The sequence below is a fragment of the Bufo bufo genome, chromosome 1 (genome assembly GCF_905171765.1).
Source record: "Bufo bufo chromosome 1, aBufBuf1.1, whole genome shotgun sequence".
Lineage (NCBI taxonomy): Eukaryota > Metazoa > Chordata > Amphibia > Anura > Bufonidae > Bufo > Bufo bufo.
The window spans coordinates 254,582,175-254,605,633 of NC_053389.1; the positions used below are offsets into that span (position 1 = coordinate 254,582,175).

The 23,459-nt window shown below is 42.6% G+C and overlaps 1 protein-coding gene across 1 annotated transcript in view; it reads right to left on the reverse strand.

The window, feature by feature from the left end:
• Nucleotides 1-22,602, reverse strand: part of LOC121006007 (cystine/glutamate transporter-like) — a 46,113-nt gene extending 23,511 nt beyond the window's left edge. The window contains exon 1 of the mRNA XM_040438889.1: nucleotides 22,303-22,602. Coding sequence (XP_040294823.1) covers nucleotides 22,303-22,525 — 223 coding nt within the window. The 5' untranslated portion in view covers nucleotides 22,526-22,602. The remainder of the gene's footprint in view (nucleotides 1-22,302) is intronic.
• Nucleotides 22,603-23,459: the final 857 nt, after the last annotated feature.

Sequence of the window (23,459 nt, forward strand, 5' to 3'; positions counted from 1 at the left end):
CCATTCTGATTAATTGACGAAGGTCCTGAATGGGTGACTGCCCCTCTATTAATTGAGAACTGGGCAATAGAGTATTTGAAAATCAGTTTTCTACACCAGACAACACCTTCATTTACTACTAAGCGTATCTTTCAATAAAGGAGGCCAGATTACCAAGCAGGTGAGGAGAATGGTTTATAGGGTGATGTCTACTCATCTTTTGGTACTGGTTAACCCCAAAGGACCAAGGTATTTGATAGTTTAGTGCACATGTATTGGGCTCTGAGGTATCAATGGCAACTATTAAATCCACTGTCCACCCGGGTACAGGGCACATATTTAATTTTAACCCAATGGGGCTTTGTACGGTACTACTGGACCACCTGGTCAGCTTGATAGTAGTTTAGTAAGTTATGCTATCTTAAATGGTAAAGGACAGAGGTGTTACTGAGCGTTCTTTACTGATAGCAAATATGCTGTTGTGACTGCCCCTGCAGGACTGTTAGTTGCCTGGATCTCATGTAACAACCTTTGCTGACGCCCTTTATATCACCCAGAACTTTTCCTGTAGCAGAACCCAGTAGCACTTTCCCTGCCAGCTACCCTCTAATTACAACCTGGGTGTAGTTGTTTTGTGGGACGTTTTGACCCTTAGCCCTCCAGATAAACATAAATATATGAACATGTAATCTTTAGGAGTCTCTTGTAGGGTCCAGGAGGTTTTGCAAGAGGGCCAAACCAGAGGCCAAAGTATAGAGGTGACTATTGGTTTTGGCTTGGTAACATGGGCCATAACAGTCACCTTCAACAGTCCATGGCCAAGCATGACTCATTGTAACATCATAAGTTTAGTTGGCAGATGCCATGCTATCAGGCTGTGTGGCCACCTCAGATCTCATTGTGCAACATCTCGCACCATCTGGTGACCACATGGTCATTTAGTCAAGGTCACAGTGCCTGCCCCTTGACCCTTGAAATTATTTCAAAATGTTAGTCTCTTCATTTCATAATTGGTCATCTCTACATCTGCTGCAGGCTAGTCTGGTCTGAGTTTCATGCAGAAAGTGTTTGTTAAAAAAGTTAGGAAAATGTTTTTGGCAAATAATGAAAAGTCAAAGCCAAGAGCAGCTGCATGACCCATGAGCGGAAAAACAAGAAGATGAGAATTTATCAAGCATCACCCCAGAAAAAAATGATCAGTTTAAGGCTCCTGAAAAAAAGAGGCACCTTCTGATAATTGATTATGTTTTAGATCAGTTCAGTTCTTTTAAAGCACAGCTATGATTAATGTCTCAAAACCAGCTTAGCTGCATTTTCCACAGGAAATCTTAGATTCTCTAGAATTTCCACCTGGTTCAACAGAGACTCAACTGATGAGCTGTTTTGTCCTCGTCAATGCGTTACACTGCAGCTCTGTATCATCAGACTGGCTTTTGTGCATAAGCGCAAGCCCACCACAAACACAACAGAAAGTCATTGAATGGAGGGGAATATGAGTATGAACCACATGCATCTAATTTACCAGTGTGAAAAATGAACCACGATGGGAAGGAGGGAGGGAAGAAGTGTGATTACCTGACCCCTCTTTTTTATAGAAAAGGATTAAAACCATGGTCTTGACATTAGTCAATTACCAATCTCTTCAATACCTCCTCCTTAGTTGGTAGACGAAAAAGGACTGTTCTAACTCGTTCTCAAGGTTGTCATCAGCTACTTCGATACACCCCTAACAGCTTACCTGATCTCCTCCAATGCAGATGGCACTTTCCTTTCCCAACATCGGATTAATGTACAGTACCTGTTGCAAAAATCACAATTCAGATACGAGAAAATATTCGCAGTGAGCGGAGGTGTATATACCTTGGCTTCAAGCACTCACTACGCATTCCCATATAGTGGCACTGCATGGAAGTCTTCTGCACCACAACCAGCCCTGATGTCAGGAAACAAAGGGGTGGTGTGGGAGATTTAGGGAGGTCTTGGTGAACGAGATGGGCATGAGAGCAGGAAGATGACTTGTGACTCCCCTCATGTAGAACAACGCCCTGATGGCTCCATGAGGTACCTGATCATGACGTCAGAGACATTTTCACAGTTGTTTTTTTATAAGAATACAATACTTTTGAGGATATACAAAAAAAGTTTAGGATGCACAGTAAGAATATTTAATTAGCTGTATAGGTCAGTCTCGATGACAGGCTCCTTTTAAATCCTTCTAAACACAGCCATTTTTCACCCTTCTGACACACCCTCATTTTGCAAATCTGACGTGTCACTTTATGTGGTGATTAGTTTTGAATGTCTTTACTTATCCAAGCCATTATGAGATTGTTTTTTTCATGACACATTATACTTCATGAATAAAAGTCCTGATTTCAGTCTCTACTGTACAGTTTCACCAGGATCAATGTAAAGTAGGTTTTATCCACTCAGTCAATCCAGAAATAAAATAGTTCCGTGCCACTCTTTACAAATGGTTGGGGTTTCCATCCTGTCCCACAAAAATGGAGACCAGTGTTTGGCTGTGTTTATTTTGTCGATTTCTAGAAGGAGTCCTCAGGACCCCTACACCATTTAAGGTGGAGAACCGTTGATAAAGACCCTAACCATTTGTAAAGAGTGGGTCGGATCTGTTTTATCTCTACATTGTACTTCATGTTACTGGTAAATTTGGGTTGATACGTTTTAAAAAAAAAAAACTGTTACAGAAAATGTGGAAAAATTAGCAGTTTTCTAAATTAGAATTTTTCTGCTTTTAAGACAGATAGTGATACCTCACAAAATAGTTCCTCATATGTCTACGTTATGTTGGTATCATTTTGTAAATGTCCTAAAAAAAAAATAGGACATTAGAAGGCTTATAATTTTTGATTTTTTTTTTCACAATTTCAAGAAAGTTTTCAAAAGAACAATTTTAAAGTGACTTTGAGGGGCTTACATAATAGAAACCATCCATAAATGACTCCAAATGAAAATTAAACTTTGTTAACCCTTTAGGTCAGGGATGTCAAACTCATGGCCCTCCAGCTGTTGCAAAACTACAACTCCCATCATGCCTGGACATCCTACAGCTATCAAAGCATGCTGGGAGTTGTAGTTTTGCAACAGCTGAAAGGCCATGAGTTTGACATCTGTGCTTTAAAGGGGTTGTCAGTTCCGACCACCTCCCGGCTGGGAAACAGCAGAGCTCTCCGGCGCTTGCTGTTTCAGTAGCTCCCATTGTGGTGCATGCTATACTGTTTTCCTTAGGGGTGTTTCACATGAGCGAGTCCATTACTGGAATGACGCTCCATGTGTGAGCGTGATACTCCGTTTTGGACTTGCAGGAGCGCAAGTCATTATCATGATTTATAATGCTGTGTGCCATTGCTTGACCTTACTTCTACAGAATTATAGTGACAGCTTTATGTCAGTATGACTCTGTAGCATTAAGGTCAGGTAGAGACATACAGCATGATAAATCCTTATAATACCAGGCGCTCCTGCAAGTACAGAACGGAGGTTTCTCTGCGATAAATGGTGTCCTTTTTTTATCCCCCTTGTGGAACACATTCTGCATCTTTTTTGGGACCTTCCCTTCCTTGCTGTTTGGGTGACTTCCCCATGCCCTGGTACAACATGGGCACCATAAATTCCTGAAGTACTGATGCCCTCCCCTTCTTGGTTTTGAACAATTATAGTCTTTATTACTACCTCTTGAAACTGAATGAATGTTTCCACCTGGCCTGCAGATCAAAATAACACTAAAATATTATACAGTGCCATCTGAATAAGGTGCAGTCAGCTTTTGTACCACGTTTTTGTTTTTCACATGGAATACCCCCCCCCCATGTATGTATTTTAGTCCAGAATGCAGTCTGGCTTGGGGTAGTGTTAGTGGTACCTCATACAGGAACAGATGAGGTTCCGTTACCATGAACTGTGGTCAGTACAAGGGCATTCCTCTTGTCCTTGTATTTAACCACCAACATCAACTTGTGTCCTTCCTTTCATAAATCTAGAACCTGTGGGTGTACCCAGAGGTATTTTCGCACAGCTTATACATTTTAATGCCATACCTTGCCCTCTTGATGGGCAGGTATTGGCAGAATTTTTCTTATTCAAAAGTTTTATTAGTTTTCAAAGTATAACAATATAGACTTATCCAATAGAAACAGTGTGAACAGTCCACCAGGAACAATTGGAATTTGATGACAAAAATGTCCATTGAGAAATTAATCTGATGTCAATGATGCGTCCTAAAGGAGACAACGCAAAAGAGCAAACAAAGGTCTAGACAAGGGCAAATGAGAAGACTGAAAAGATCAGGAAGGAATATTAATGAAGGTGGGGGGCTAAAAAAAAGTAAAAGACCGAAAGATAAAAAAGAAAGGAGAGAAAAAATGAAAGAAAGACAGTTGAGAAGAGAAAAGAAGGTGGCGGGTTAAAGATTGCATATATGATGACTGGGATGTCAAACATGAAGAGTAGTGCCGATTCTGGCTTTTTGTTAAGTATAGACATTGGGTACAGATATTCCTGCCATCTCACTGATTACTTTAATCACAGTATACGAAAAACCTTAGAGGCCATTGTTCGAAGGACTGTGTCCCCAATTTCACTTTTTATGCCTGGAAAAAGAGCAGCGGGTGTTCCAAGCGTTGTGTTATCAAAAGTTTATAAGTGGTCAAAATGTGTGTGGTAGAGATGGCAAGGTATAACTGTTCAAACGTTGAACTTGAAGGGTTGGTACACGTTTTAATTGAGTGATAAAAGTGTTGAATCTGGGTATATTCAAAATGGTCACATGTTGTGAATGTCATAATAAAGATGACAGGGGTTTAAGGGAATTTGGCAAAAACGAAGAGGGCGTGATCTCGAGCTTGCCAAAAAGGAGACGAGTCAGGTGGGGATGCAGGTTTATCCGTAATAAGGAGCAATGATCCTTCCTTATCTATCAAAGATTTCATTGCCTGTGCCAAGTGTACTATTGGGAGAGATTGTTGAGCATTGAATGAAAGGCATATGAAGACAGGAGTCAAGGGGACCAAGTCCAGGGGAGAGCTGATATCGGCAGGAGAAATAAAAAGAATCAGCAATTCTAATCGAGGACCTGGACCCATGATCATGGAGAAGATCCAGTAGACGGGCATAAGCTGCAGCGAGGTGATACAATTTACAATCAGGAAGACCAACTCCACCTGCATCCTTAAAGTACATGAGAATCTACCTGCTAATTCTGGGTTTCCCCAAAACCAGGGCCTCCAAAGTTTACATGAGGTTTGCCCAATCTCATTCACTTTGCTGGTACTGTATTACACTGCATTTTTTTCACATGAGAATCCACATGGAACAACTGCACGTAATCCGCAATGCGGTATTAGGCTTCTTTCACACAAATGATACGGATTGGGGCAGAATCTGTTCGGGGAAAGACTGATGGTTTTGCACGCAAGTACAACCAGTTTTGTCTGCGATTGCATTTAGTGTTTCTGCTCTTTTTTCTGTCCGGATTGCATACGTTTTTCATGCTCGTGAAACTGAAGAACAACAGTCTCCTGGCAACCCTCAATGAAAAACACATTGCATCTGGATGACTTCTGTTTTTCATGCAAGCCCCATTCACTACTATCGAGCCAGGGTGGCATGAAAATCGCACAATATACAATATGCTGCAATTTTCCTGAACGCAAGGATGCTGCATGAAAAACAACACTCATGTACACATGCCTACTGAAATGAATGGGTCAGGATTCAGTCTGGATGCTATGCATTCACTACACACTCGCACTCAGATGGAAAACTCTGGTCCAACCCAACTGACCACCAGTGAGTAATAAAGTGAATGTCGTACACATCCAAGAAGCCTGAAAAACACATGAAGGGTGCATTCACATGACTGTATTTTTGGCTCATGTCCGATCCCCATTATTTGCAGATCAAACGTGGACCCATTAATTTCTGTGGGGAGTCATCCATGTGCTGTCTGCACCCGTGTGGTCGAACTGCAAATTATAGAACATGTCCTATTATTGTCCATTTTGCGGACAAGAATAGTCCTTTTATTCAATGGGGCCTGCGAAAAGTGCGGGATGTACATGGACAGCATACATATTTTGCCCCCTAAATGGGGCATTTATGAGATTCTGATGTTGATGATCAATCCTCAGGATAGGTAATCATTATCAGGATGGTGGGGGTCTGACACCTGGGACCCCTGCCAATCAGCTGTCTTACTCCAGTGAGTGCTGCTGCCTCCTCACAGTTTACCAAGAATAGACCTGAGCTGTGCCTAAACCAGGTGACTGATGAATGTGACGTCACTGGCCTAGGAAGAGTTTGCAACGGCTATCCTTAGGACAGCTCATCAATAGGAAAATCTCAGAGAACCCCTTTAATAAGAAGTGCATTGCTATCCATGATATTCTACAATAAATGTAGACAATTACTAACCAGCTAAAATGATTTTGATTATATGTCATATCATAAGAAAAAATTTCTTGTAATCAGTACATAATCTGAATAATCTTATCAGTAGTCATACCCTGCAATTTGCAGATTAGATTATAGATTGCAGACCTCTTGGCACACATTGCACATTAGGGTATTTTCACACTAGCGGCAAGGAACTCCGACAGGCTTTTCCGGCGGATGAACAGCCTGTCGGATCCATGCTGACACTAGCACATGTGTGCCCCCGGACTACCGGCCCACCCCCATTATAGTCAATGGGGCCGGAGCGGTAGTCCAGGGGCACGCGTGGACTACCGGCAGCAGGGATCCGACAGGCTGTTCACCCGCCGGAACAGCCTGCCAGAGTTCCTTGCCACTAGTGTGAAACTGGCCTAAGTCATCCCCCAGGGATACTTACCACAGGCCTTAGTCAGACTTGGGCTTCTCTTATTTTGCATTGGGGGCCTGTGTGGTGGCTACAGTGTTCAGGCTTCAGTTCTACGCTAGCTAGGGTCCTGAGGCAGGAGGTAGCTTCCAACTGGGCAGGCTACCGGATGGGCGGGAGGGCCAGTGGTTACAGCGCTCCTGCTTCCTCGTTGGCACTGCTGGCACTGTGTGTCACTGCCAGATTGGTGGAGCAGTAGTTCCCGCTCAATTCTGCTCCACTAATCCTTTCAAAATATATAAGGGACTTATCTACACAGATGTTTTTTGGGGGTATGCAAACTTGGTGCTACATGTTAAATATGATGTGATAATGTTTTAATTTAAATGACATATATTGTAATGGGTTACACATCATATATATGTATAATATCTATATGTATTGTAGAAAAGCACAAGGGACCATCATAGATGGAAGATATGTGTCACCGAGGTTCCTGGCCTCGGTGAAGTAGGAGCCAGTAGTGAATATGTCCGCAGCAGTAGCTGATGGACACTTTGATAGTTAGCATAGCTGTGAAAAGCTAATCAGGGCCGTCTCTTACTGGGAGCAGCCAAAGTGCTGGGTGGGTGGCTGTTCCCCATTGTCCAGGCCGGGTTTTGACGGGCTTACAAAAAGTCCGCCAGCAGGGTCAGGGGTGTGATTACCTGGCTGATGGTGGAGCTCTGTGTAGCTGTGTGTTTTTGGAGCCGAGTGAAAACCAGAGGGTCTCTGCCGAGAGAAAAGGGACAAAGCAAGGTTCCCATCCACTCCGTGTGGAGTACGGTACTGTGCCCTAAAACTTCCTATGTGATTGTTCAGATTCAAGACTGAATTGTTTTCTTTACGTGTCGGCTGAAGTAAGCTGATCACTGCCGCCTGTTGAATTGTAGTGTGCAAACAATAAAAGACATTTATTACTTTGATTTCCACCACTAAAAGGCTACTGTGTATTTATCTGAAGGCTACCATTTGGGAAATCCCTACAGTATATACACAGAAAGACCACCAGATATATATAGGGAGTGCAGAATTATTAGGCAAGTTGTATTTTTGAGGATTAATTTTATTATTGAACAACAACCATGTTCTCAATGAACCCAAAAAACGCATTAATATCAAAGCTGAATATTTTTGGAAGTAGTTTTTAGTTTGTTTTTAGTTTTAGCTATTTTAGGGGGATATCTGTGTGTGCAGGTGACTATTACTGTGCATAATTATTAGGCAACCTAACAAAAAACAAATATATACCCATTTCAATTATTTATTTTTACCAGTGAAACCAATATAACATCTCAACATTCACAAATATACATTTCTGACATTCAAAAACAAAACAAAAACAAATCAGTGACCAATATAGCCACCTTTCTTTGCAAGGACACTCAAAAGCCTGCCATCCATGGATTCTGTCAGTGTTTTGATCTGTTCACCATCAACATTGCGTGCAGCAGCAACCACAGCCTCCCAGACACTGTTCAGAGAGGTGTACTGTTTTCCCTCCTTGTAAATCTCACATTTGATGATGGACCACAGGTTCTCAATGGGGTTCAGATCAGGTGAACAAGGAGGCCATGTCATTAGATTTTCTTCTTTTATACCCTTTCTTGCCAGCCACGCTGTGGAGTACTTGGACGCGTGTGATGGAGCATTGTCCTGCATGAAAATCATGTTTTTCTTGAAGGATGCAGACTTCTTCCTGTACCACTGCTTGAAGAAGGTGTCTTCCAGAAACTGGCAGTAGGACTGGGAGTTGAGCTTGACTCCATCCTCAACCCGAAAAGGCCCCACAAGCTCATCTTTGATGATACCAGCCCAAACCAGTACTCCACCTCCACCTTGCTGGCGTCTGAGTCGGACTGGAGCTCTCTGCCCTTTACCAATCCAGCCACGGGCCCATCCATCTGGCCAATCAAGACTCACTCTCATTTCATCAGTCCATAAAACCTTAGAAAAATCAGTCTTGAGATATTTCTTGGCCCAGTCTTGACGTTTCAGCTTGTGTGTCTTGTTCAGTGGTGGTCGTCTTTCAGCCTTTCTTACCTTGGCCATGTCTCTGAGTATTGCACACCTTGTGCTTTTGGGCACTCCAGTGATGTTGCAGCTCTGAAATATGGCCAAACTGGTGGCAAGTGGCATCTTGGCAGCTGCACGCTTGACTTTTCTCAGTTCATGGGCAGTTATTTTGCGCCTTGGTTTTTCCACACGCTTCTTGCGACCCTGTTGACTATTTTGAATGAAACGCTTGATTGTTCGATGATCACGCTTCAGAAGCTTTGCAATTTTAAGAGTGCTGCATCCCTCTGCAAGATATCTCACTATTTTTGACTTTTCTGAGCCTGTCAAGTCCTTCTTTTGACCCATTTTGCCAAAGGAAAGGAAGTTGCCTAATAATTATGCACACCTAATATAGGGTGTTGATGTCATTAGACCACACCCCTTCTCATTACAGAGATGCACATCACCTAATATGCTTAATTGGTAGTAGGCTTTCGAGCCTATACAGCTTGGAGTAAGACAACATGCATAAAGAGGATGATGTGGTCAAAATACTCATTTGCCTAATAATTATGCACTCCCTGTATTGTAATTATACTCAGTCTTGACAAAGCTATGCAAGGCATATAGCAGTCATATGAGTACTACGTCATATTACATTGCGCTGCTATTGAGGGGCCATGGTCTTACCATATAGGAAAAGTCGTTGGAGTCTTAACATATATAGAATTGGTATTAGTTTTAGGAAAGTGGGACAATGGTGAAAGTATATAGGATCTAATTTGGGTGGATGGAAAGGGGGATGGAAACAGGAGAACTTAAAGGGGTTGTCCGGGTTTTTAATATTGATGACCTATCTTTAGAATAGGTCATCAATGTCAGATCAGTGGGGGTTGAACACCCCCGCTGATCAGCTGTATGAAGAGACGGCACATGCAGTGTGCAAGTGTCATCTCCTGTCTCTCTTCCTATTGGCTGCTGCTTTGCAATAGACAGCAGCGGTTAGCAGAAAGAGAGGCGGCACATGCACACTGCGCTTGCCAGCTGCTCGTACAGCTGATAGGATAGGTCATCAATATTAGAAGCCCAGACAACCCCTTTAAGGGTGAAGTGATGACTGAGTCGGGGCATTCAAGGATGGGACAACACGACATTAAGATCTAAGCTTTACGCACATTTCTGAACTATATTGATATTTTCCTGTAAATTCTGCTACAGACTTCAATAAGGCTGAGTTCACATCAGCGTTCAGCCTTTCCATTCTCCTGATCCGTTATAGGAGCAGGAGAACGGAAAGGACGAATTTGGCACAAAACTGAGCCGAACGGAGCCTACAGACCCCATAGACTATAATGGGGTCCATTATCTTTCCGCTCAGAGGAAGATTTTTGAAGCGGAGACAAAAGTCCTGCGCGCACAACTTTTGTCTATCTTCATTCAGCAGGACCTGCGCTGACGTCGCCGCACTCACCACGCGCTCACCCTGATTACATCCTTTTGCAGGTCCTGAAAGAAGAAGAAACAAGGCATGGCGGCTGCGCGAACAAGAGGAGGAGATGAGTTAATTAATTTATTTTTTTAACCCCTCAAGCCACATTTTAGTAAGCATTCTGTATTAAGAATGCTATTATTTTCCCTTATAACCATGTTTTAAGGGAAAATAATAAAATGATTATAACACCTAACCCAAACCCGAACTTCTGTGAAGAAGTCCGGGTTCGGGTCTGGGTACCACATTCAGTTTTTTCTCACATGAGTCCAAAACGCATTGCACTCGCGCGGAAAAAACTGAACATCGGAACGCTATCGCAGTCAAAACTAACTGCAATTGCGTGCCTACTCGCGCGGGTTTCCCGCAATGCACACGCGACGCGTGTGAAAGAAGCCTAAGGATATGCTGGATTCATTGCACGGGCAACAGCTCTGGTAGACATTCCTGCAGTCAGCATGCCAATTGCACGCTCCCTCAAACGTTGCCATCTGTGGCATTGTGCTGTGTGATCAAACTGCACGTTTCAGAGTGGCCTTTTATTGTGGGCAGTCTAAGGCACACCTGTGCAATATTCATGCTGTCTAATCAGCACCTTGATATGCCACACCTGTGAGGTGGATTATCGCGGCAAAGGAGTAGTGATCCCTAAGGCCTCATGCACACCACCGTTGTTCTGGTCCACATCCGAGCCACAGTTTTTGCGGCTCGGGTGCGGACCCATTCACTTCAATGGGGCCGCAAAAGATGCGGACAGCACTCCGTGTGCTGTCCGCATCTGTTGCTCCATTACGTAGCCCCGCAAAAAAAATATAACCTGTCCTATTCTTGTCCGTTTTGCGGACAAGAATAGGCATTTCTACAATGGGCCGCCCGTTCCGCAAATTGCGGAAGGCACATGGGCGGCTTTCATGTTTTGCGGATCCGCAATTTGCGGACCGCAAAAAACGGAACAGTCGTGTGCATGAGGCCTAACACAGATTTAGACAGATTTGTGAACAATATTTGAGAGTAATGGGTCTTTTGTGTATGTAGAAAATGTTTCAGATCTTTGAGTTCATCTCATGCAAAATGGGAGCAAAACCGAAAGTGTTGCGTCCATATTTTTGGTCAGTGTATATACAAACAAGGAAATCTATTTTAAATAGGAGGTTTCTTTTTAATATATAGCCCCATATATATTTATTTATTTAGGGCAAAGCAATACATTACCTGATGTGAAGGGGAGCATTCACATCCTAGATGTATATGAGATATTTAGATACGGTATACAGTAAATCTAAAGGAAGGGCAAATATGCCACTTCCTCTGTCAGTAAAACGGAGGTCCACTGATAAAGAGACACCCCAATCCTCCCCAAGGAAATGCCACCCAAGTCACCATTGTGTTGTAACTGAATATGTCTCACAATTGGTTTATCTCGTCTATTTCTGATGTCCCCAAATTCGTGTTTTGAACTCTTTGCATGTTTTTCCCACATATAAGGACCCACAATGACATTGCATCAGGTATATTACACCCCTGGTATTACAATTCGCAAAGTCTCGGACTCAGTAGAGTTTGGTTCCTGAGCTATCCCTGAAAGTATCACCGGTCTTTGCAATGTCCACATTTAAAAGGTACAATTTTTGCGATTTTGAAGTCAGGTCTCTTTTCTGACAATCACATGTCCGCAACGTGTTTTGCAGATCCACAGAGCCGCCGAGCCGCAAAACACGGAAAGCGGCAATGTGCGTTCGGCATTTTGCGGACAGCACATTGCTGGCACTAATAGAATATGCCTGTTCTTGTCCGCAATTGCGGACAAGAATAGGACATGTTCTATTTTTTTGCGGAACGGAAGTGCGGACCCGGAAGTGCGGATCCGCAATTCCGTGTCCGGGCAGCACATCGTGCTGCCCCATAAGAATGAATGGGTCCGCAATTCTGTTCCGCAAAATGCGGAACGAAATTGCGGACGTGTGAATGGAGCCTAATTGTGAGACATATTCAGTTACAACACAATTGCAACTCGGGTGGCATTTCCTTCTCTATGATTGAGGTAGTTCATGCATCAATTAGAGGAGGAAATATTGATCAAATATAAAAAAAAGAAGGAAACACAGTGGATTTTCCGCCTTAATACAGTTTCACCTATGGGATAAAATGAGAACATGGATTTTACTTGCTTCATTTAAATACTGGTCCATATTTATTACATCTTGGGGAGGATTGGGGTGTCTCTTTATCAGTGGACCTCCGTTTTACTGAGAGGGAGTGGCATATTTTCCCTTCGTTTAGAGTTACATCTAAATATCTCATATACAGGTGAAACTCGAAAAATTAGAATATCGTGCAAAAGTCCATTTATTTTAGTAATGCAAATTAAAAGGAATTGCATTAATGCAGCTTAAAATTATAATATTGTGAAAAGGTTCAATATTCTAGGCTCAAAGTGTCACACTCTAGTCAGCTAATTAATCCATACCCCCTGAGCAAAGGGGACCTCAAAATTGTTACTTTGGGGTTTCATAAGCTATAAGCCATAATCGTCAAAATTATAACAAATAAAGGCTTGAAATATCTCGCTTTGCATGTAATGAGTCTCTCATCTGTTAGTTTCACCTTTTAAGTTGCATTACTGAAATACATGAATTTTGCACGATATTCAAATTTTTTGAGTTTCACCTGTACATATAGGATGTGAATGCTCCCCTTCACATCAAATAATGTATTGCTTTGCCCTAAATAAATAAATATATATGGGGCTATATATTAAAAAGAAACCTCCTATTTAAAATAGATTTCTTTGTTTGTATATATGTTCTATTTGTAGCATCTATATATGCCCTTTTGCAATAATAGAATGTACAGTACAGACCAAAAGTTTGGACACACCTTCTCATTCAAAGAGTTTTCTTTATTTTCATGACTATGAAAATTGTAGATTCACACTAAAGGCATCAAAACTATGAATTAACACATGTAGAATTATATACAGTACAGACCAAAAGTTTGGACACACCTTCTCATTCAATGAGTTTTCTTTATTTTCATGATTATGAAGGCATCAAAACTATGAATTAACACATGTGGAATTATATACATAACAAACAAGTGTGAAACAACTGAAAATATGTCATATTCTAGGTTCTTCAAAGTAGCCACCTTTTGCTTTGATTACTGCTTTGCACACTCTTGGCATTCTCTTGATGAGCTTCAAGAGGTAGTCCCCTGAAATGGTCTTCCAACAGTCTTGAAGGAGTTCCCAGAGATGCTTAGCACTTGTTGGCCCTTTTGCCTTCACTCTGCGGTCCAGCTCACCCCAAACCATCTTGATTGGGTTCAGGTCCGGTGACTGTGCAGATCATCTGGCGCAGCACCCCATCACTCTCCTTCATGGTCAAATAGCCCTTACTTTCAAAGTTTTCCCAATTTTTCGGCTGACTGACTGATCTTCATTTCTTAAAGTAATGATGGCCACTCGTTTTTCTTTACTTTGCTGCTTTTTTCTTGCCATAATACAAATTCTAACAGTCTATTCAGTAGGACTATCAGCTGTGTATCCACCTGACTTCTCCTCAACGCCACTGTTGGTCCCAACCCCATTTATAAGGCAAGAAATCCCACTTATTAAACCTGACAGGCACACCTGTGAAGTGAAAACCATTTCAGGGGACTACCTCTTGAAGCTCATCAAGAGAATGCCAAGAGTGCGCAAAGCAGTAATCAAAGCAAAAGGTGGCAACTTTGAAGAACCTAGAATATGACATAGTTTCAGTTGTTTCACACTTGTTTGTTATGTATATAATTCCACATGTGTTAATTTATAGTTTTGATGCCTTCAGTGTGAATCTACAATTTTCATAGTCATGAAAATAAAGAAAACTCTTTGAATGAGAAGGTGTGTCCAAACTTTTGGTCTGTACTGTACATAACAAACAAGTGTGAAACAACTGAAAATATGTCATATTTTAGGTTCTTCAAAGTAGCCACATTTTGCTTTGATTACTGCTTTGCACACTCTTGGCATTCTCTTGATGAGCTTCAAGAGGTAGTCCCCTGAAATGTTTTTCACTTCACAGGTGTGCCCTGTCAGGTTTAATAAGTGGGATTTCTTGCCTTATAAATGGGGTTGGGACCATCAGTTGCGTTGTGGAGAAGTCAGGTGGATACACAGCTGATAGTCCTACTGAATAGACTGTTAGAATTTGTATTATGGCAAGAAAAAAGCAGCTAAGTAAAGAAAAACGAGTGGCCATCATTACTTTAAGAAATGAAGGTCAGTCAGTCAGCCGAAAAATTGGGAAAACTTTAAAAGTAAGGGCTATTTGACCATGAAGGAGAGTGATGGGGTGCTGCACCAGATGACCTGGTCCTGAACCCAATCGAGATGGTTTGGGGTGAGCTGGACCGCAGAGTGAAGGCAAAAGGGCCAACAAGTGCTAAGCATCTCTGGGAACTCCTTCAAGACTGTTGGAAGACCATTTCAGGGGACTACCTCTTGAAGCTCATCAAGAGAATACCAAAGCAGTAATCAAAGCAAAAGGTGGCTACTTTGAAGAACCTAGAATATGACATATTTCCAGTTGTTTCACACTTGTTTGTTATGTATATAATTCCACATGTGTTAATTCATAGTTTTGATGCCTTCATAGTCATGAAAATAAAGAAAACTCTTTGAATGAGAAGGTCTGTCCAAACTTTTGGTCTGTACTGTACATATAGTGGCACATCACTTCCATCTTCCATGAATGATGTAGACCTGTAATGATACCAGCACTGCTTCTTTTAAATAAAGTTGTTGCATATACAAATGATGGCAGAGCGGTGGAACGCACGTCGTGCGTTATGACGTTGTGGCGCAAATCTTGCGATGATTCTGTCTGTCTCCCTTTTAAAAAGCACCCGATTCATTTGAGATTCCGCTCCACACCGCGGACCGGCAGCTTCACTTTTTACAGCGCAACAACTCCTGCTACACCATCTATTACAGCACAACTACCCCTGCTATATCATCTATTCCCCTGGGCAACATACAGATATTATGATGGTTCTGCAGAAGTGCAAGTATTGGACCCCGGTGGTCAATTGAGAAATGTACCCTTAATGCCATTTGCATTAGACATCTGATATGGATTTTGGTGCGTGGGGGTTGGTCCCTGATGATATCTGAATCACTGATTTAGGGTACTGCAGGGTGTTATAATTTTATAAATTGCAGGTTATACAGGTCTTGAACATACCTGACATAACTCAGGTTGCCATTATATATCGAATGTATCCTTGGATCTATCTGGCCTGTTCAAAGTGCCACAATATTTATTTGTGTAGGTCTAAATCTGTGTAAGTGAGCACTTCTCCTTTGCCGCGATAATCCCTCCCACCACACAGGTGTGGCATATCAAGGTGCTGATTAGACAGCATCAATATTGCACAGGTGTGTCTTAGACTGCCCACAATAAAAGGCCACTCTGAAATGTGCAGTTTGATCACACAGCACAATGCCACAGATGTCGCAACGTTTGAGGGAGCGTGCAATTGTAGGGATACAATAGCAATAGGGTAAGGAGTAGGGAAAGATTTTTTTTCTTATTATCAATCCTGCAAGATACATGAGAAAAAGGAGGCGATAAGCAGCTATTTTAGTGACTATTATTAAAAGTTATGTTTTGCATATAACAAAATGACACCTTGCTGGTGGTGCAAACCAATAAAATGTAGGCAAACAGGCTAGCAATATGAATGTAGGAACGGTAGTGTTCCTTTGGCCCACTACATTCTATGATGTGGAGGGATAACCCACAGGTGCTGGAGATTGTGGAGGAACTAATGGGAGCTGGTAAGTTACACCCCTTACCCCCCACTAAAGCGGCAACCTGCTGGTGCAGCAGTGGCGGCTGGACCTTTCAACCCGTCGCCAGACCCGGGAGGGCAGATAGGCAATGTGCCCATCCTATAGGCTAGGCCTGAAGATCCCGGCCTCTGTGCTGGCCTACTCCAAGGACTCCCTACAGTTAAAAATTGGATGATCAGTTTTTCATGGTGCTGTACATGTACGACTCAACATTTTAAGAACGTTAATTTTAACTTTAAATTGTAAAATGGCGTGCAGAGGAACCAATCCAAAGGGCCAAAAATAAAACTTAAAAGAGGTATTACAACTAAAATATTTATGACGTATGGAACATACAATGCATTTGGAAAGTCTTCAGACACTTTTTTTTTGATTTTGTTATGTTGCTGCCTTGTACTAAAATAAAAAAATTCAAGTCTTCCCCCATCAATCTAGACCAGAGGTGGGCAAACTTTTTGACTCGTGGGCTACAATGGGTTCATATATTGGACCCGGGGGCCGGACCAAGTGTAGATTATTGGGGCGTTTGTGTGAATAATTTTTTTAAATTAAATTAAAATTTTGTAATATTATAGGTTTAGTTTAATTCAAGGTAGAAAAGCATAAAAAGAGTTATTGTACAAAACTTTTATGCAATGTATTTCTTTCATAACATAGTATGTATAACTCACCTTCAATTTTAGTGGGAACAGTGTTGTTGGTTTCCCTTTTTTGCTAAGGCATCAAAGTCTGGAAGTTAGCTTTGTTGTTGCAATTCGCAGAATAGACACTGTGCCAGTATATAGGGCCCCATAGTGCCCCCCATAATGTGCCAGTATATAGGGTCCCCATAGTGCTTCCCCTCTTCTCCATAGTGCCCCCCCATATTGTGCCAGTATATAGGGCCCCAATAGTGCTTCCCCTCTTCTCCATAGTGCCCCCCATATTGTGCCAGTATATAGGGCCCCATAGTGCTTCCCCTCTTCTCCATAGTGGCCCCCATAGGGCTTCCTCCTCTTCTCCATAGTGCCCCCCATATTGTGCCAGTATATAGGGCCCCCATAGTGCTTTCTCTCTTCTCCTGAGGATGGCGATACAGATGAATATGGAGATGAGCGCTTCCACAATGGAAGCGCTCATCTCCACTCCTGCTGCCTCCGGACAGCTCTGTGGGCCGTAGTTTGCCCATCACTGATTTAGACTCAATACCCCATAATGTGAAATTTTTGCAAATTTATTAGAAAGGAAAAGCTAAACTTTTGCATGGACATAAGTATTCAGACCCTATGACACTTGAAATTTTGCTCTGAGGGCTTCCCATTTCTTCTGATTATATTTGAGATGTTTCTGCACCTTGATTGCAGTCCACAATTCAGTTGACTGGATATGATTTTGAAATACACACTCCTGTGTATATAAGGTCTTCCAGCTGAAAATGCATATCAGAGAAAAAACCAAGCCATGAGGAGGAAAGAACTGCCTGTAGAACTCAGAGACAGGATTGTGTGGAGGAACATATCTGGAGGATACAAGAAATTTCTACTGCACTAAAAGTTCCCAAGAGCACAGTGGCCTCCATAATTCCTAAATGGAATAAGTTTGGAAAACCCAGGACTCTTCTGAGAGTTAGCTGCCCCACTAAACTAAGTAATCACAGAAGAAAGGTCTTGGTAAGAGAAGTAACCTAGAATCCAATGATCACCCTAGCTCAGCTCCAAAGATCCTGTGTGCAAATAGGACAAACTTCCAGAAGGTCAACGATCATTGACGCACTCCACCATTCTGGGCAGCACAGTGGCTAAGTGGTTAGCACTGGTGCCTTGCAGAACTGCAACATCTGCATGGAGCTTGTATGTTTGCATGGGTTTTTCCTCCAGGTACTCTGGTTTCCTCCCAAAGACATACTGATAGGAAACTTAGATTGTGAGCCCCATTGGAGACGGTTGGATGCTAATATAGTAGCGCTATATAAGTGCATTAAATAAACTCTGGGCTTTGTGGCAGAGTGGCCAAAAGGAAGCCTCTCCTCATTAAAAGACATGTGGAACCCAGCTGGAATTTGCAATAAAGCACCTGCCACTGTTCATCCCCTGCCACATACCATCATGGTTTGGGGGTGTTTTTCAGTGGCTGGTACAGAGACTGATAGGGGTTGAGTGAAAGCTAAATGGAGGAAAGTACAGAGATATTCTTAATGAAAACCTGATCCAGAGTGCTCTGGACTTCAGACTGGGCTGAATGCTCACCTTCCAACAAGACTATGAGAATGCAATAATTTGTGCCTTTTCACTTGTTTTGTCACTTTCTAAAAGTATTGAGAAAAGGGTGTGTGGCTTAGCGGGAGAGGCATGGTCTCCTGCAGCCTTCCGGATACTGGTGCAACTGGTAGTTCAGCTCATAGCTCACATACACACATTGCATGGAAATTCACAAAATGTATTAAGAAGCCTGTATCACTTAATAAATTTGGCGCATTCTGTACCGACTTTATAGCAATACTGGCATTTGTAACTCCGGCCTAAATATATCTGCCCAATTACCCTAAGCACACAGCCAAGACAATACAGGAGTGGCCTAGGGACAACTCTGAATGTCCTTCAGCGGCCACAGACCTGACTTGAACCCATTTGAACATCTCTACAGATACATAAATCCATCCAACCTGACAGAGCTTGAGAGATTCTGCAGAGAAGAATGGCAGAATGAAAAAAACACAATGCAACAGCAGAATATCCAAGAATGGCAGAATATCCCCAAATTCAGATGTGTAAAACTTGTGACATCATACCCAAAAAGACTGGAGGCTGTAATCACTGCCAAAGTTGCTTCAGTTACTGAGTAAAGAGTGAATATGCAGCGTGCCGGACCGCAGGGGAAACACGTGAGGCTCACCGTGGGCCGATGAGTGCAATAGTTCATGTACTCAAGGTTAGCAGATGCCTCCCTGGGTCGGCAGTACAGTGGATGGGAAGACAGCACCAAATACTCCGGGGCACTCTCTGTTACAGGGAACACCAGCCAGATGTTTATTGAGGTGCCCTTGATGGTGGTGATGTTTAGGGTGCTTGTGACTGGGCCCCTGTGTTTGTGACGCCAGCACCGTTAGGTGCAAATGTTGAGAGTAGTAGTTGTAAGAATGAGGAGTCAGTGATTGTAAACCAGTTGAACATTTACGTAAGATCAATAGTCTCTGGACAGTTGGTACAGTTCATCAATGGACAGCTTTTGTATGCATAAAAAGTTCAATGGTAATCTATTATCTGGTAGTGGCAAATGTATTCGAGGAGTTGTCCTTTTAGGAGTAGACTCAGGAAAGGGTCCTGGTAGAAATCCTATGTTTACTTCACAGCACACTGGCACTGAAGATGCTACTAATTATTAATCTAGGAGTTCCCATGGTGCCTTTTCATACTTACCTGCTGCCAGCGCGCCATTCGCTTCATCTTGATTGACGTCTTCTCCCGGCCGGGCCGCGCGCTGGACTGAATGCGCACGCCGCCGCGCATGCACCATGTTGACTTATCCCTGGCCAGTATAGTACAGAGCTGGCGTGCGCGTTCGCGGCTCTGTACTATTCTAGTCAGGAAGAAGTCACCATGGGGTGTGCGCGTTCAGGACAGCGAGCGGCCCGGCCGGGAGAAAAGAAGGAGTCTTCTGCGCAAGTGCGGCCACAAGGATTCTGGAGAAGAGCGGTGGCCGTAACTAGGGGAGACCGAATGACAACAATGAGGTAAGTGGGGATGAATTTTCTCCTAAAGTGTGGGAATTGGTTAATCAAATATATTTACAAAAATGATCAGTGTCAAATGATTAACAGATTTAACAGTGATCATTATGATGGTAATACCCCTTTAAGGGCGTCCCCCTCACGGCAGGCAAACACATCTGCTTCATTATTTGGCAGGAAACTCATCTAGAAATGGATTTTATGTTTTCTCACTACGACCCAGAAGGTTAAGTCAGTGATAATGACAATTTGGCCTAAATTGTCTGGTTGTGTTCAGGCACTCTGAAAGCTACTCCTGGTCACTGGTGCTAATGAGGTCTATAAGCCTTAGTTAGCTGTTACCCTCACTAGTCTCCTTGCATCTCGGCGTATAGACTCACTGGCCCAGATTCAAGAAGCACTTGCGCGGGAACAAGTGTGATTTGCGCCGCGCAAGTACTGATTTGCTCCTATGCAAATTTGCGGCTGATTCTGTAAACCAGTTAAGCCTGAAATGCGGCCATTTTCCCGCGCACGCAGCCTAGCTGTTCCTGCGCAATTTTCGTGCAATTTTGCGCGGGGTGTAAGTTGCGCCTTCATGGAATTCCCTCAGCGAATATGCAAATTAGGTACTGCCGATGATTCAGAAACATGCGCGTGTGATGCGCATCTTGCGCTGGAAGCGTGCAAGCTTTTTTCCCTGGGCAAACTTGCTCCTGTTAAAAGCAGGGGCAAGTTAGCAAAAGATGGCCAAATGTCATCCGAAGGAGCGCGCAACTTCAGCAGCACCTAGACAGACGATCTGAACAAGCAGATTTGAAATACATCTAAAGAACATCTAAATAGTTATTCTAGATGGCAGTTTGTTCTTATACCTTTTTATCCTATGAGAATAAAACACAAAAACAAGTGTTCCTTGTGCTCTTCAAATGAAATTTTCAGATGTTTCTAGAATTTACTTATCTCATTCAAGTACTACACTAAAACAGCTGCACCAATAAAATAAAGGCTATGTATGTTTATTTCTGTTCTTTTATCATTTAAATTCTTTATACAGTAATATAAAATATTTTGGTCCCTTTGGGAGGTGCCATGTCTTGCAAAAGGGCTGAATTTCCTTGCTCAGGGGGGGTAGGAAAAAGCAGGATGAAATTCAGCAAAGAACCTGCGCAAGTCTGCTCCTATTTATTTGCTCAGTGCAAGCAGCTGAGCAGGATTTGCCCTGAAATTATGCTAGCAAACCTCTGCTGAGCCGAAAATTCCTCATTTACATAGGGGCACACCCACTTTGACTTGCACGGCCTTGCGCCCTCAGCTTTGCCTTAAACAGGAGCAAATTAAATGAACAAACGATTCCTGAATCAGGTGGCAATTTGGCAAAATTGCTCCAGCGCAGAGAAATTCAGCTGAGCGGCTCAGGTGTAAGTAATGGGCAAATCTACCTGAATCTGGGCCACTGTCTGCAGCTGGTCTTCTGTAGGTATCTTCTCTAGGCTTGATCATAGCCAGAGGAAAGTACAGCAGTTACATGGTGACTTTAGTCTGTGTCTCTCATCTATGGACTTGCTTCTTCCTCCTCTCACCAACTACATTCTCTACACACAACTCCCTCACCTAGACACCCCCCCACTATATATACTATGTGGCAACAGCACCACCTAGTGGCGAATGGATGTAATGACATTGCCAGCCAGAAAATAAAGAATACCACACATTACAATTACAGATGTTTGAAGCGTCCCCTTTACACACAGATGTGGGACACTGCAAAAACTTATGCAAGATTTTAGTTATTCCTTTTCAATAAATTAAGAAAGATTTTTAACATTCTGCTTTCACTTTTTCATTATAAGGTTTTAAGTGCAGATTGGGGGAAAAACAAATTTTTTATTTTAGCACAAGGCCGCAGCATAAAACATGTGAAAAAAGGGAAAGGGTCTGAAGACTTTCTGTATGAATTGTATGTATAATAAATGTCTGGTTACACTTTCAGGACTCCCATCTAATGGGAAAATATATGTGAGCAGCCACTACAAATAGACAGATGGTTGGGGGCCACACAGAATGGTATCGAAGGCCACATGTGGTGCACAGCTGCTCAAACGAGATGGAGACCTTCTCCATTATACCAGCATTGAACCTATTGAGGTTTGCTAGTGCTAAAGTAAAAATGCCCACATGGCACAATCGAAGGGTGTAGCTATATTGAGTGCAGAGATAGCAATTGCACCCAGGCCCTGCTGCCTGAGGAGCTCAAGGGCCCCTCTGTCACATAAGAAGACCAATATTATAAATGGCACATGTTACGTGGGGCTGTTGTAGATTCTGCATTGGCGCCCAGGAGCTTTAATTTACGCCTGTTGTATAACTGCTTAGTGTCATAAGGGGAGGTCACAGTTTTCAGAACCACTGTAACAAGCTTACAGCATGAGGGATTGCATAAAGTTGGATGTACTCACCACACATAGAGAGAACACCAGAGAATACCCAGATCAGAAGGGACAGTCCTATATTACCAGAGTTTTTCAGGACCCCCTTAGGAGATATAAAGATGCCACTTCCAATGATTGTCCCAATGGTCAAGGAGATGGCACGGATTAGGGTGATTTTTTTTCTCAAATACACAGGTCCATTTGCTGTCTTCGTGTCTCCATCTCCTGAAGTCTCCTGAGAAGCCCCCATCCTGTGTACAGCAAGAGCTCTCTGTTTAGCTAGCTCTTCTCAGTCTCTGGATGTGCATGCTAAGTTATAAGCGTCAGGGGTGTTCTCCAGGCATTAAAAACAAGGCTTTTTCTCTTTGTTTCCCAGCCCCTGGTCACAGCCCCCATGTCACAGGAGGCAAAAAAGTTCAAAGTCTCATTGCTGGATCAAGCAATTCATTCATAAACACAAAATTCCACCTTACAGCTGCATTCATATGTAGAAAGGAGGGAATTAGACCAGCAGGCTAGTCTAATCTATGCTTGTCATGCCAATTTTTGAGAAGGGAGATCAGGGACAATGTTGTACAGTGTAAAATAGCACTTGTGGCACACTTATTTTTGTTGGCCCAGCCTATTTATATAGGTCACATCTCAACCTACAGCATTTGAATCATAAGAAATGTATATGGTCTTCTTCATCACACCCCATGAATACAGACCAGACCCTCTTTGCAAAAATAAACCCCAGACCAGTCTTCTAAACACAGACCCCAGAACCAGACCACCTAAATAAATACAGTACCCACCCAAAGAAGATAAATAATGCAGTACCGACCCCAGGCCACACCCCAAAATAAAGACTCCAAACCAGAACTCTTTTGATATAGACTCCAGTCCCCCCTCAATACAGACAAGGGTTTTCCAGGTATATTGTTATTTGTAATACCAATTTGTACATTTTTTATGTACAAACATAGACTGAGTAATGTAGGTCATGTGTAATCATGTGACTGATGGACCTGAGGTGCCATTGTACAACATGCCACACACAGGATTTTGGGAACAGGCCTGGTAGAGCTCCAAACAAAGTTATTAAAATGTACAAGTTTAATTACACAATATTTCTCTGTTGAATCTCATGGATAAGCAAAGATGGCAGCCATTTTTGCCTTCACCAGATGATCAGGATGCAG